Here is a 13,453-nt window from a genome sequence, read left to right as displayed (position 1 = left end):
TGTGTGTGTGTGTGTGTGTGTGTGTGTGTGTGTGTGTGTGTGTGTGTGTGTGTGTGTGTGTGTGTGTGAATATATATATATTTTATGAGATAATATAAAACTGTTTTCCATAAAATAAATGAGATGTACGTACAATTGTATAAAAAAACAATTTAATATATGAAAGAAGTATATAAGCTGTTCCATTTTGAGATACGTTATCATCTACAACATATCATTTCATGATTCAATTACAACATATCATTTTATGATTCTGAACAAAAGTCTTCTTTGTCATATTTACAGAAAATAAATGGATCAAAAGATAGCTCTGAAGCTCTGAAGTCACAGAATTTGAGCTGCTATCTGCTATATCTCTAAGATAACTAAAGATAACTAAAGATGCTCTCTTTTATGTGTAATGTAGGCATACGTATATATTTTTGAATATATGAAAAGCATTCATATATATATCAGTTATGCATTTATATGCATTCACACATTATAGTTATTGATATTTTTTGGAAATTCTTTTCAATTTAAGTATTATTCTTATTGTAATATCAATTTAAATCGTACACAGTATATTATACAGTACTGCCTATGTATGTTACTGAAAAGTATTCATACACACACACATATACACACACACACACACGCACACACACACACACACACACACACACACATATATATATATATATATCCTTTCTTACTTAAGTTTAAGTACTACTATTCTTGTTGTAATGTCAGTTTGTACTCTCCGTAAAAAAAATTAAACTGAATAATGTTTCCAAAATAAAAACATATATTTTTCTTATAAAATAATTGTTTCCATTCATTTTCTATATTTAGAAAACGAATAATAACATAGCACAATAATGTTAAGTTTATTAAAAATTGCTGTTTGTGTCACAAATTGCTGGTTGTATTCATAGTCTATTATTTTATATTAAAACCGTTTTAAATAATGTCTTAAGATATTAATACAGTCCTCGAATTGACTTACAACATCTTAAGACTGTATTTAAAACAGTTTTAATGCAAGAATCGACTATGAATACTAGCTTATTTCGCGTCATGAAATTATATTGAATCTTTTCTTATTTGACACATTTTATAATACATCTTCAAATTCTCTTTTTATAGAAAGAGAGAAACATAACTTGCTTTTAAGACTATCTTAAGTACAACCTTAAGATGTCAACCCGAGGACTGTATTAGCAGGCACTATTTAAACCAGTTTTAAAATAAAAACGACCTATGAATATCGCTCTAGTTTAGAGTTTCATAATTGATAGCTCTTCCTCCTTATGAACGTAGACGGAGAGGCCAGAGATTTAGAAAGAGACACTGCTCATGTTATCCCTTTCACCTGGCTATGACCTAAGTTTTAAATCTTAAATTGTAAAAAATTGATCAATTTTCTTGTAGCATGATTTAAAACTTAGGTAACTTATTGTAGAATGTCTATTCTTCTCTGCAGGAATGTCAGATTCATAAATTAATTGTTAAACAAAACTAAACGCTGTTACAAAAAAATATTTTCTATCCAAAGTCGTCAACTGATCGCTGCTTATCTGAAAAATGCAGGCAATAAGAACAGGGAATAAAAAATTTTAATCTATCAGAAACTGTACGTTGTATAGAATGCATGTTTTCTGATATAAGTAGTAAATCTGTTATTCTCTAATTACAAATAAATGCTGAGCACAATTATTATATAATGTGAATATAACAATATAATATATAGATCTTATAAAGTTACATAATATAACGGTTATCTACCTTCGACATAACATTTATTATACAAATGTGTTATAATGAGATTATAACCGTTATTTTACTAATGTAACAAGTACATATCAAAATAATACAACAGTTATATACTAATTATTTCGTAACTATATAACAAAATACATTATATTAATATCACTACAATATAACATTCTGTTATATTACATATTATTTTAGTTATATTGTTGTGTCATGTTTGCTAGGTTACTATTTATTAATCTAATAATGTTGCGTAAGTTAATAACGAGCGAAAGGAATTGTTATCAATTTACGTTGTAAAATTGTAATACTCAGCAAACGATAATGGATTGAAATAGATTAAAATAAATTCAGATTTTCAGAAATATGGATTCATGAATGTTAAAATAAATCTTTTTCAATCCTGAATGCATTTTTATTCATTTATAAGAATTGCATGAAACAAATGTCTATTCCTTTTCAATCTTGAATGCATTTTATTCATTTATAAGAATGGCATGGAGTATGCCATATGCCGTATTTCTATGCTTTTCAATCTAAAAATAATATTATAGTATTTTGTGTGAATACTGTTCAATTCAAACTTGTAAATAGGAAATGCAGTTTTTTAATCCAGTTGAATCTAAAAATAATATCGACCATTTCCGTGCATCGTGAATATTGCGCAATTCAAAATTCTGAATAAGAAATACATTTTTTATTAAATTCCAATTGAATAAAAAAAGTTTTTCTTCTAAAACGAGCTAAATGCTATTCAATTCAAAATTGTGTGAGTAGAAAATGCATTGTTTCATTTAAAAATGCATTATGAACTTACTTTATTCAGAATTATAAATAAGAAATTTTTCGTTTTAATTCAACTGAGTTAAAAAAAAGTTATACTGTAAAAATATATCATGAATTCTACTTCAATTAATAGTTAAAAGAAATATAAAAAGAACTACGTAAATATGTACAATAAATGAGACATATATAAATTATCCTTATTTTTAATTAATAAATTAATCGCTTTTATGTATATTTTAATACGTTTCCTTTATTATGCAGCTAGTGTATATTTTTTGTATAAAAGTTTTAAAATAATAACTATAGGATTTCATGTAATTACTAGTTTAATTTATTTAAACATTTTACATGTATAAAAATTTTTTATATGGAATCCATTTTTATGGATTTAAAATACGGATTTGGATTGAAAATTTCCAATTCATTTCAATCCATTTTCTGGGTATATTTATAATACATTGTTCTAAAAACGCTAATGCGACCTTCTCGTGACTTCTTAAGACTGTGCTTAAGATGGTTTTGAATATATAAGATCTGACTATGAATACCGGCCTAGATAATTTTATATTTCGATATAAACAAAAATAGCTTGAGAAATGAATGATCTCGGTTTTTTTAACTCACGCGCGCATTTATCAACTTCCTTCAGCCATATTCACGTCGGAAGTACGTCATCCGCGGGATATTTCGATAGACAGCGGTGGAGATAGCGCCCGCGTCGATCGCGAAATCTAACGAGCTCATACGGAAGTAACCGAAGCGAGGTAGTTGCGGTCGCCATTTTCTCGGGTAGTCATCCGAAATCATCTTGTCTCTGTCACCACGGTTAATTTTGACCGTATCTCGTTCCGGACGGGGTAAAAGACCGCCTCCTGTCCGCCGTATACGTGCCACACCGACCGTACGTCGCACCGCAAATGGCTTGTCTGAACACCCTTAAGCAGGAAATCAAAACGCTCGAATCCGTCTTCCCCAAGAGCCATGAGAGGTTTCAGATAATGTCTGCGAGCGTGGACGAACTCAGCTGCAGATTCGTCGGTAAAAATGGGAAGAAATATGAAATACACGCCAATATCACAGTAAGTGTAACACGCGCGCGCACGCCGTGTGCCCGCTCTTGGACGCTCCGTTTCACGTCCTGTTACGTCCTCTGTGTAGCGTGAATGAGTGAGTGCGTGCGTGAATACGTGCGTACTTTCATTCGCTGCCTCCTTTTGTTTCGTTCATCTCGTTTTCGCACGGATATTTGCCTGAGTTTTGTTACAAATGGTCAATGGATGAGATACTTGTTTTGTGCCGTGAACAGGACACCTCGCGGCCAATATTGCAGCTTCCACGTCTCTTTCGTCTTTCTCGATCATCTTCGACGCCGATCGATTTTTTTCCTTATTTTTTATCCTTCGCGAACGCGAGAACTTTCGTCGAATAAAAAGATCGAAGTCTGTCCTTTCGGACAGGGAAGATCTGCTGTTTCGAGATCTCTCAGGCATTGTTTTTTTTTTTATACTGATGTATCGCAGACAAAGGTGGAGAGAAGAGGATCCAGACAAAGAATCTCGAACGATCTCGAAGAATGTCGAATCTCAAAGCATTATTCGATCGCGCATTTAAGGACGCAGTTTTCGCGACGAGTCGATTTTTTCTTTTTCTCTCGCTCTCTTTCTCTCTTTCTCTAGTAACGTAGAGGCGCGACATCCTATTCGTGTGTACGAGCGCGCGATGTTAGCACGAGGAACGTCGCAATCGAACGCGATTCTTTTGCAATGCGTATTTCTACTCGTATGTATGATTACAGTGTGGATATTTCAGCATCATTTACCGATTACGTGACAGATGTCAGTGTGTGTGTGAAAGTTTCTTTTTTTGTGTTTCTTTCGCGTGAGTGTTTAAACAGTTATAACGTACATAATTGCGTGTCGTGTATGTACAATTTTGTGTTGAAAGTTTGTTATCTTTCATTTGTTTTCTCTTACAATATGACCTTAGTGCCAAACACGTTAGAATGCTCATAACGCTCACAACGTTCGCATCTTCGAATGATAAACAACGATGATGAAACGATTCCAAAGAATGTTGCGAGTGTCAAATGGAATGCAGTCTATTTCTATCAATGTAGATTAACTTTAAGTCTAGGTTCAACTTAGGATTTTTAAGGTATTTTTAGGATATTTTCCATTTGGTGACTCAAATTGACACAAGCATCAATCTTCCTTGACATTCAGTGAGTAACAAGGATAGAAAGATACTTGTGTCATCAAATGAAAAGTGTCCTTTTTTATCTTTTTCCAAGAATTAGAAAAAGATAAGTTGATTCAAGTTAATCTATATTGATAAAAATGGACATTAACAATTTGTTTTTTATTCATTTAGGGGCATGCCCTTAACACTATTTGTATCATCCTTGTTTTACGTCTAATAAACGATGAAGATAAAAATCATATAAATAGTATTAATAGCATCTCCCCGAACGCACTCCTACATTAAAATGCATTAAGCCTTGTGTCTACAGTGCTAAAAATCGGCCCGATATTTCAAATAGAAAAAGAATGATCGATAATGTTGATCAGTTTGTTCAAATATGATTTATTAATTCTTTGTCTGAGATCTTGAAATGATTTCAAGTGTGGATACAAGAGTCTTCAAAACTATCCTCGATTTCACCAAATTTCAAAAATATTTTGATATTTTATAAGATTATAATAGAAAATGTACACTAGTATAGAAAATGTTCTATATACTAGTCCCAGAGGTCTGTTTTTCATAGATAATGGCGTTTTTTCAATCAATGGCATTATGCAACCAGAAGCAACTAAGACTATCTTAGACTTCTGATCCCTGAAGATAAAGATAGCCTTAGCTGTAGTTGCTTCTTATTGGATAACAAAAAATGCTCCAATACAGTTTTGGAACTTAATATAAAAATATAAAATAGATATTTAGTAAGAAATCGAAAAGGAAAGTTCTAATCAGTCTGGTGTAGAAATAAAGAACTTATTGTCTGTTATTTGTAGAACTAATTGCATTTATGTACAATGAATTCTTTCCGACAAAAAGACACAGATGACAGTGTAAGCTAAATTAGATAAGAGATTAAGATTGAGATTGGATTAGAACTTAATTAATCAGATGAAAGAAAACCAAACTCGAGTTTAGTGAACTTTTGGTTCGATTGGTTAAATTCCAATCTAATCTTGATTTCTAATCTGATTACTTAATAGATTGCATCATTACTAATTGTTTATTTTATGTTGTCAACTTTATGTTGAACAAAGATAAAATGTTACATTGTCAATGGAAAGTATTAATTACTCATACTTAAAATTAAATAGATATTATATTGGAAATCTGGCGAAGGCAAAATGATTTAAGTACAGCAATGACAAAGAACAGACTTATTACCTTCTTCAGACTTTTATTACCGTTCATATTGCATATATTAAATACATAAATTATTTATTACTTATGCCATTAATTATAAAGTTGCATTAATTTAATAATGTTTATATAGGAAACCTATCCTTCAACACCGCCCGTCTGGTTTGCCGAATCTGAGGAGACTAGTGTTACGAACGCTGTACAAATTTTAAGTAACACAACAGGCCGTGACAACCATGTAATCAATCAAGTTGGTATCCTGTTGAAAGAGTTGTGCAGACTACACTCATTACCGGAACCACCAGATGTTGAAAGGCTGAGAACCGCTTTGGATCCTTTACGTTTAGGAGGATCGAATGAAGCTGTGGCACAAAGGATGGATGCTGAAGACTTAGACGATATTGATGAAGATGAAGAAAGTGAGACTGAAGAAGACCTTCATCTGGATATGGATGAAGGAGACGCTAATTCTAAAAATAAAGTACAGAGAAATGAATTATTGTAATTGATTTATTTTAGTTACTTTATCGGCAATCTTTGTTATTAATATTTGCCATTGATTTTTAATAATACAGAGTGAAGAAATGGATTTGGAACATCTCGCGACATTGGAAAGGTTGAGACAGAATCAGAGACAAGATTATTTAAAAGGATCTGTTTGTGGAAGTGTACAAGCTACCGATAGACTCATGAAAGAATTGCGTGATATATACCGAAGTGACAGCTTTAAAAAGGGTATGTTATTGATAATGAGGCTTCCACGGATATTTATTTTAAATATTTACATCAAACGGTTTTTGCGGGTTATAGTTGTATCGTATTCTATTGCTAATAAGTATGTTTCATAGACCTTCTATCAGAGCGAGAAGCATGCTCATACTGAGCTGCTCCATCAAACTCCTTTTATAATCATTGTTGAGAGAGAAGGGGGAATGAGGAAAGTGACACCTCCTTAGTTTGTCAGGAGAACATATTTTACGTTAAAACTTGTCTGTTTAAATTATTTGAATGTTTTGTATTTCTCGAACCTCTTTATATTTGTTCGGAAAATGTGACGTAACTACAGTAGCGTTTTATTAAATAATATTTGGTGTCTTATCTTAATGCTGTGTTTTGACAATGCTGATAGTGTGACATGTACCAATCTGATGTCTTGTTGGTATTTCTTCATGTGAACGTTGATCGTCATCAATGTATACTTTCTCACAAGAGCAAGATATTTTATATATTTTTGCAATACTGAGTGGAGATTTTTAATCTTTAGGATTTCTCTTTAGATTTGCTTTATTTTCCTTCAACATTCGAAAAAATTTTTTGACGTTGATAAATTGTTTATTGGGATGTTGATTGTTAAAGCCGCAGCATAGACTTTTGCATAACGCATAATACATTTCACAGAAAAGAAGAATTTCGATTGGTTGATTCCTTTGTACACTGTGCATTATGTATTATGTAAGAATCTGTGGTGGCCATTAAGGAAGTTTAAGAATTTGCGAAGTCCATCATTGCCATGTCTCCAGATTACGAATGTATGTCTACATAACGGAACTAAGTTTGATAGCTGACATCTTACGAAGAGCATTTTCTTTGAAGTGTTCCAAGAAGAATTCGCAATTATAGGAAAGATAGAAGAGACCATTGCCACGTTAGAAGTCTGTTCGTAAAATTGATCATAGGAGAAATATGCGATTGCTGAATTAAAGGGATGATATTGACTTTATGTGAGGTTTTAATTATATTTAGGCCTGTATTTATAGTCCATTCTTCTTTCAAGCCGTCTGAAGTAATATTTTAAGACGACTCTGATTAATTTATGATAGTCTTAAGATTATACTTAAGACAATCTTAAGACTCAACTATGAATACTGACCTTAGAGTTTCCTTCATTGAAACTTTTGTAAAAAGACTACATCGAAGCTTAAATCTTATATCTTCAGAATGCAGACACGGATTTTTTTTAGATTTCCGTATGAAATTCGTCAAGTCAGTGAACTAGGAAATATGAGAGATCGCATGTTGGACACTGACAATTGGTCTGAAAGAGATATTAAGTTTATGTATTTTTGGTAGACCATATAATCTTGATGAAAAACTATTTGTAGATTTCAATGTTGCTTTAGATCAAGGGATAATCATGTAACTTTTTTCCTAACTCGGAAATGTAAAAAATGAAAATTTTTATGTATGTATGTATGTACAGTGCATTAATTCGCTGGGTCATAGTAGCGGCTCGACTTATCGAAAAAATAAGAAAATGCAGTACTAAAAAATTGATAAAAAATTCTGAAAAAATTCTTAGAGTTCTATGAGAAGAAAGTAAATGATTTTTGTCTCTTGCAGTTTTTCTGTAAAGTTGATAATATTTGAGTAAAAAATAAATGTCGATAAGTCTGGCCGCTATTATGACCCAGCGAATTAATGCACTGCAGTGTACGTATACACATACCAAAAATTTTCACTTTTCTGATATAGGGAAAATGTATAGTGAAAAATTACATAATTATTGATTGTCCGATGTAGAATCGTTTTTCACAAAAGTTTGAAGAAACTCTAAATATAATTAAGGTCTTATATAAAATCTCCAATATCATCCTTTTAATTGAATACTGCTTAACAACCACATAGATTCAACATAGATTCTTCCTACAGCGACTAATTTTACAGATTTTTGGGACAGTTATGGACTCTCCCATCTTTCCTGTAATTACAAATTCTTGAAACTTTCAAAGAAGATGTCTTTCGTAAGATGCCAGTTATCAAATAAAAAATTTGGTTCATAATCTGGAGACATGGCAATGATAAATTTCGTAAAGTCTTAGACTTTCTCAATAATCAATATCCCAATAATTGATTTATTATGAATAGAGAAGAGAATGGAGGATTTCCCTTCCTAGATATTTTTCTTACAAAGTTGACACCTTGGACCATTATATATCAATTATATAGGAAATCAACACACACTAACAGATTATACCTACATACTGAATCACATCACGGTTTAGCAAAAAAAAAAGTCGACAATCCACTTACTTGTGCATAAAGCAATAAGTATCTGATAAAATGCCTACAGACAAAACTCAACCATTTAAAATAAATTCTGCAACGAAACGGATGCAATAAAAGAGATGTGAAAAGGACAATCACATAGGACAAAGAACGGACAAACAATCACAGAATGAGTTAAACAAAAAAAGCTTTTTTATTCTCTTATATTGTAAATAGACCGAATCGACAGGATTTTAAATAAAAATTACATAATTATTGATTGTCCGATGTAGAATCGTTTTTCACAAAAGTTTGAAGAAACTCTATGCATCTGAATTTTTCAAGCCATCAAGAAAGACAGAATAAATCTATATATATATATGAAGAGAAATTATAAAGATTAAAAACCTTCACTCCGTTCCACAAAAATATATAACACCTTGCTTTTGCGGAAAAGTATAAATCGGTGAAATGATCAACGTGCGCATGAAGAAATATCAACAGGATATCAGATTGAAATATGTAATCATACAATCAGCATTGTCAAAACACAGTATTGAGACAGTAAATACTATTTGATAAAACGATTACTATAATTACAATGACATCGTATTTTTCGAATAAGTACAGGCAGAAGTTTTAGAGAAATACAGAAACATTCGGATAATTTAAACAGAGATATACAAGATTATAATGTAAGTAAAATATGGAAGCCTGATCTCTTACAAGCTAAAGAAATGGCTTTTTCTCACTCCTGTTTCCCTCTTCCCCTCAACAGCGTTTATATAAAGGAAATTCTCTGGTGATGCAGCTCAGTATTGCTTAGTATCAATGCATTGCTCGCTCTGATGAAGTAAGTGGACAGTAAGATTTACGAAACAATAGATAATGATGGTGATAACTCTCTGCATCTTTGAAGAGTATGTTATTTTGAAAGTTTTGAGATTACAATTAAGTTTTTATAACATTATACATTTTATATATATAGTATTTTTAAATTTATGGTAAGTTTTTGAAATAAATCTTTACATGCAATAAACAAGAAAATCATGCAACTTAGATCTAAAAATGTGTAGAATGAAAATTAAAAGATTAGATAAAAATTATTGAAAGATATTTAACAACAAAATTTTATTCAACGATATTTTATTTGACATTTTTTGACTAGTATTAAGTCACAGTTTGCCAGAATTATTCGAAATATTGTTTGTTCGAAATATCTATTGTTTAATTGATTGCAAACAATTTTAAATCCCTTGTATATTCAATTTTAATTGAAAATGGAAAAATGTGCTTCATTAACGTATTTTTGATACTTGTGAAACTATTTATATTTTGTGAATTATGACTTGATATTAATTCGTTAGTTCAAAATTTTGTTATTGAATTTTTCAGTAATAACAGCATTGCCATTCAGTCATTTAAGTTATTTTTTATCTTTTTTTTTACAAATCACGTCCAAAATAGGTTACAATAATCATCATTAAAAAAATTTTTTATCGCATGTAGTTCCTCAGATAAGGTTTCTTCTACCCTCTTTGGACAACATAATACAAAGACATTCAATCAACTTCTCGTATTAATTTTTTTTTCCATCCAGTTTTCAAATATAACATTTCTTATTAATAATTCTGGTTTTTTTTTAAATCACGTACATTAGCCTTTTAAGCACCGAAAACTCTTAATTTACATATGTAAGACGCGAGTGGGATCGAATCTGGAATTACAAATCTTGAATCAACGATACAAAGCGTGTAGTTATTCCTCATTTTTCTTGAGCTGAAATAGTTAGTAAAACAAACATTCTATTCATATTTTCGTGGTCTCATGATAACAATTGACATTTGCTTACTATTACGTACTGATTCAGTATTAAATTTGTCGCCTTTAAGTTTCAAATAGATGTGAAACTAAAAGGCAACATAATTTTCAAAAATTATAATTATTTTTCGCATATTCAAGGAATATATGTTTTCGTTTTTTGTTTATTTAAAAAAATTTTTTTAAATTTATCTTTTTTTATCATCTAATGAATGTGTTGTCAAAAGAATTTTGAAATATTCTGTATACATTTGATATTTTTTTTCCAGGAATGTATAGCATAGAACTAGTAAATGACAGTTTGTATGAATGGAATATCAGATTGATGTGTGTAGATCCTGATTCACCACTTCATAGCGATCTCATTCTTTTGAAAGAGAAAGAAGGCAAAGACAGTATTCTTCTCAATATGCTTTTCAAGGTAATAAAAAAACTTAAAACTTAAGTTTCGAATAGTAGTAATAGGAATAGTATTACAGAGACTGATGTAGTCCCATTTACTGCTACTATATCATTTAGATCTACAGAATTCTTCTGTAACTCCTGACGGATTAGTTCCAGCAATGTTGTGTACTGAGTCTTATGAGACTGCTCAATCTTCCTCTCCCTCAGATCTTAAGCTTAATGTAGTCCGAGAATATATGCATTCCTTTATATTCTTAGGCTTAGTATAGTTCTAAAACCTATATCTTTTTAATCGTGCTTTTTTAATCAATCTCTTATAAAACGTGCGTGCGTGCGTGCGTGTGTAGAGGTGACGGTCAGAATTAAATCTGAGATTATGAGTTGATCATTTTCATAAGGAATCAGACGCATTAAGCTTTGAATAAGATATATACATATATTAATTTACATTTTTTTCTAAACTTTTTTTGTAGATATTTTATTCCTAATTTTTATTATCGTAGGAATCTTATCCGTTTGAACCTCCATTTGTAAGAGTGGTACATCCTATCATATCTGGTGGATATGTTCTTGTGGGAGGTGCCATTTGCATGGAACTTCTTACAAAACAAGGGTGGAGTTCGGCGTATACAGTAGAAGCTGTTATAATGCAGATTTCAGCGACGTTAGTGAAAGGGAAAGCGCGTATACAGTTTCAAGGATCAGGCGGCGCTGGCAAAGTGTGTGGCGGACAAGGCCAATATAGTTTGGCACGTGCCCAACAGTCATTCAAGTCTCTTGTACAAATACACGAAAAGAATGGTGAGAATTTACTTTTTTATGCGTTGTTATTAATTATTAACATTGCCTAAAAACGTGTTTTCTTTTTAATAGGTTGGTTCACACCTCCAAAGGAGGATGGCTAATGAACACCAATTGCGGAAAAATACCGAAAATATGATACATGCTTACAGCTGAGACTTTAATTCGGTGTGTGCCCAACAAGTAATTGTTATGATAATGATTTGATACACAAACACAACAGTAACTAGGTAACTTAAGATACTGAATTAATCTAACATATAATTCCTTTGATGGCTAAAAAAGCTGCCGTACACCTTGGTTATGTATCCATATTTTTTTCGGTCATTAGTAGTTAGATCGCGAATTATATCGATAAATATAAGGTATCATTTCGCTTGAAATTGATTCTTATGTTTTAAGAATCGCATTGTTACAGTATCGTAATTTTATGTACTCGCTTCCCCTTAAAGATACATATGTTGTACGTGCGAAACAGTATAATTATTCTGAAAAATTTTCGTTTTCTGAATAATGCGATCGTGCTTCCTGTCTCTTTAACGGGAGGAGATTATAATTGAACGTTTTACATAAATAATGCTGGACAAATTTTTAAGTTTTTCTTTTATTGTTTTACTATTGTGTCTTTTCTTTATTTTCTCTAAAGCAACTGTTATGCTCGGTGCATTTCAATGACGAGGCTATTTCGTTGCTAATATATGCCGTAAACAAGTAAAAACAATGGTAGTAAAAATGCATCTCTTGAAGAAAAATATACATTACTTCTATTCTAGAAATTTTTTGTCAAATATCTCTTGATATTTAAAAATTATGTGAGCGCACAACCAAAACATCTTTCTTTTTTCCAAAATTATGTAGAAATAAAATGGCTAAATAAAATATAAAAGTATAGCTTTTACATCGGGAGGCTCTAGAGAGTACGATTATAGAAGTTACAAAAGTCTCTGCAGGCTTTTAAGACTTGCAATTAATTATATGTTTGTAAAACTAATTTTGTCTATATCAATAATCAAGATTTTTGACACGAGAAGCAATATTTTTTTACATTCGGCGAATAATATATTTCGTAGCATTATTGGATTAGATGAAAGGTAGATCTTATAGTGCTTGTATCGGTTGCTTTCTATTTACACCAAAATTTAGATAGATTTCATTTGTAACATCTTAACTCAGTTGAATGCATGCTTCTTTTCATTGTGACAAGAGATTCAACTGAGTTTTTATCTACAATCTATACAAACTCGAGAACGTTTACTTTGTTGACTGGGTCTTGTTAACTCACATTAAAAATAAAGTTCTAGACCTATGTTATAAAATAACTTTGTCATCAAAGTAAGCAAAGTGACGTCATTTTTATAATCATATAACTTTTGACTCACTTATGTGAAAATAGAAAGCAACTATTGCACAATACAGTAGTTAATGCGGATGTGTATCTTTTTGGATAGAACGTAAGAATGATACAAATGCGAAATATATAGAGGCTGTAGCAGCATATGTTTCCTTTCTTAAATATTACAAAAAT

At 31.2% G+C, this 13,453-nt stretch overlaps 1 protein-coding gene across 2 annotated transcripts in view; it reads left to right on the top strand.

Moving 5' to 3' along the window:
* The first annotated feature begins 3,108 nt into the window (after positions 1-3,108).
* Positions 3,109-13,453, top strand: part of LOC108692280 (ubiquitin-conjugating enzyme E2 Q2) — a 13,730-nt gene continuing 3,385 nt past the window's right edge. Inside the window, exons 1-6 of one of the 2 annotated variants that reach the window (XM_018200458.1) lie at positions 3,109-3,620; positions 6,050-6,397; positions 6,492-6,651; positions 10,992-11,143; positions 11,631-11,928; positions 12,001-12,096. In XM_018200458.1, the coding sequence (XP_018055947.1) occupies positions 3,459-3,620; positions 6,050-6,397; positions 6,492-6,651; positions 10,992-11,143; positions 11,631-11,928; positions 12,001-12,032 (1,152 nt within the window). In that variant the 5' untranslated portion in view covers positions 3,109-3,458 and the 3' untranslated portion in view covers positions 12,033-12,096. Of the gene's footprint in view, positions 3,621-6,049; positions 6,398-6,491; positions 6,652-10,991; positions 11,144-11,630; positions 11,929-12,000; positions 12,159-13,453 lie in introns of both variants that reach the window. The other variant, XM_018200457.1, reaches the window with a different exon arrangement.

This window comes from Atta colombica, unplaced genomic scaffold, assembly GCF_001594045.1.
Source record: "Atta colombica isolate Treedump-2 unplaced genomic scaffold, Acol1.0 scaffold68, whole genome shotgun sequence".
Classification (NCBI taxonomy): domain Eukaryota; kingdom Metazoa; phylum Arthropoda; class Insecta; order Hymenoptera; family Formicidae; genus Atta; species Atta colombica.
The sequence above is the reverse complement of the archived record's forward strand: the minus strand, read 5'-3'. Positions and strand labels throughout refer to the sequence as shown.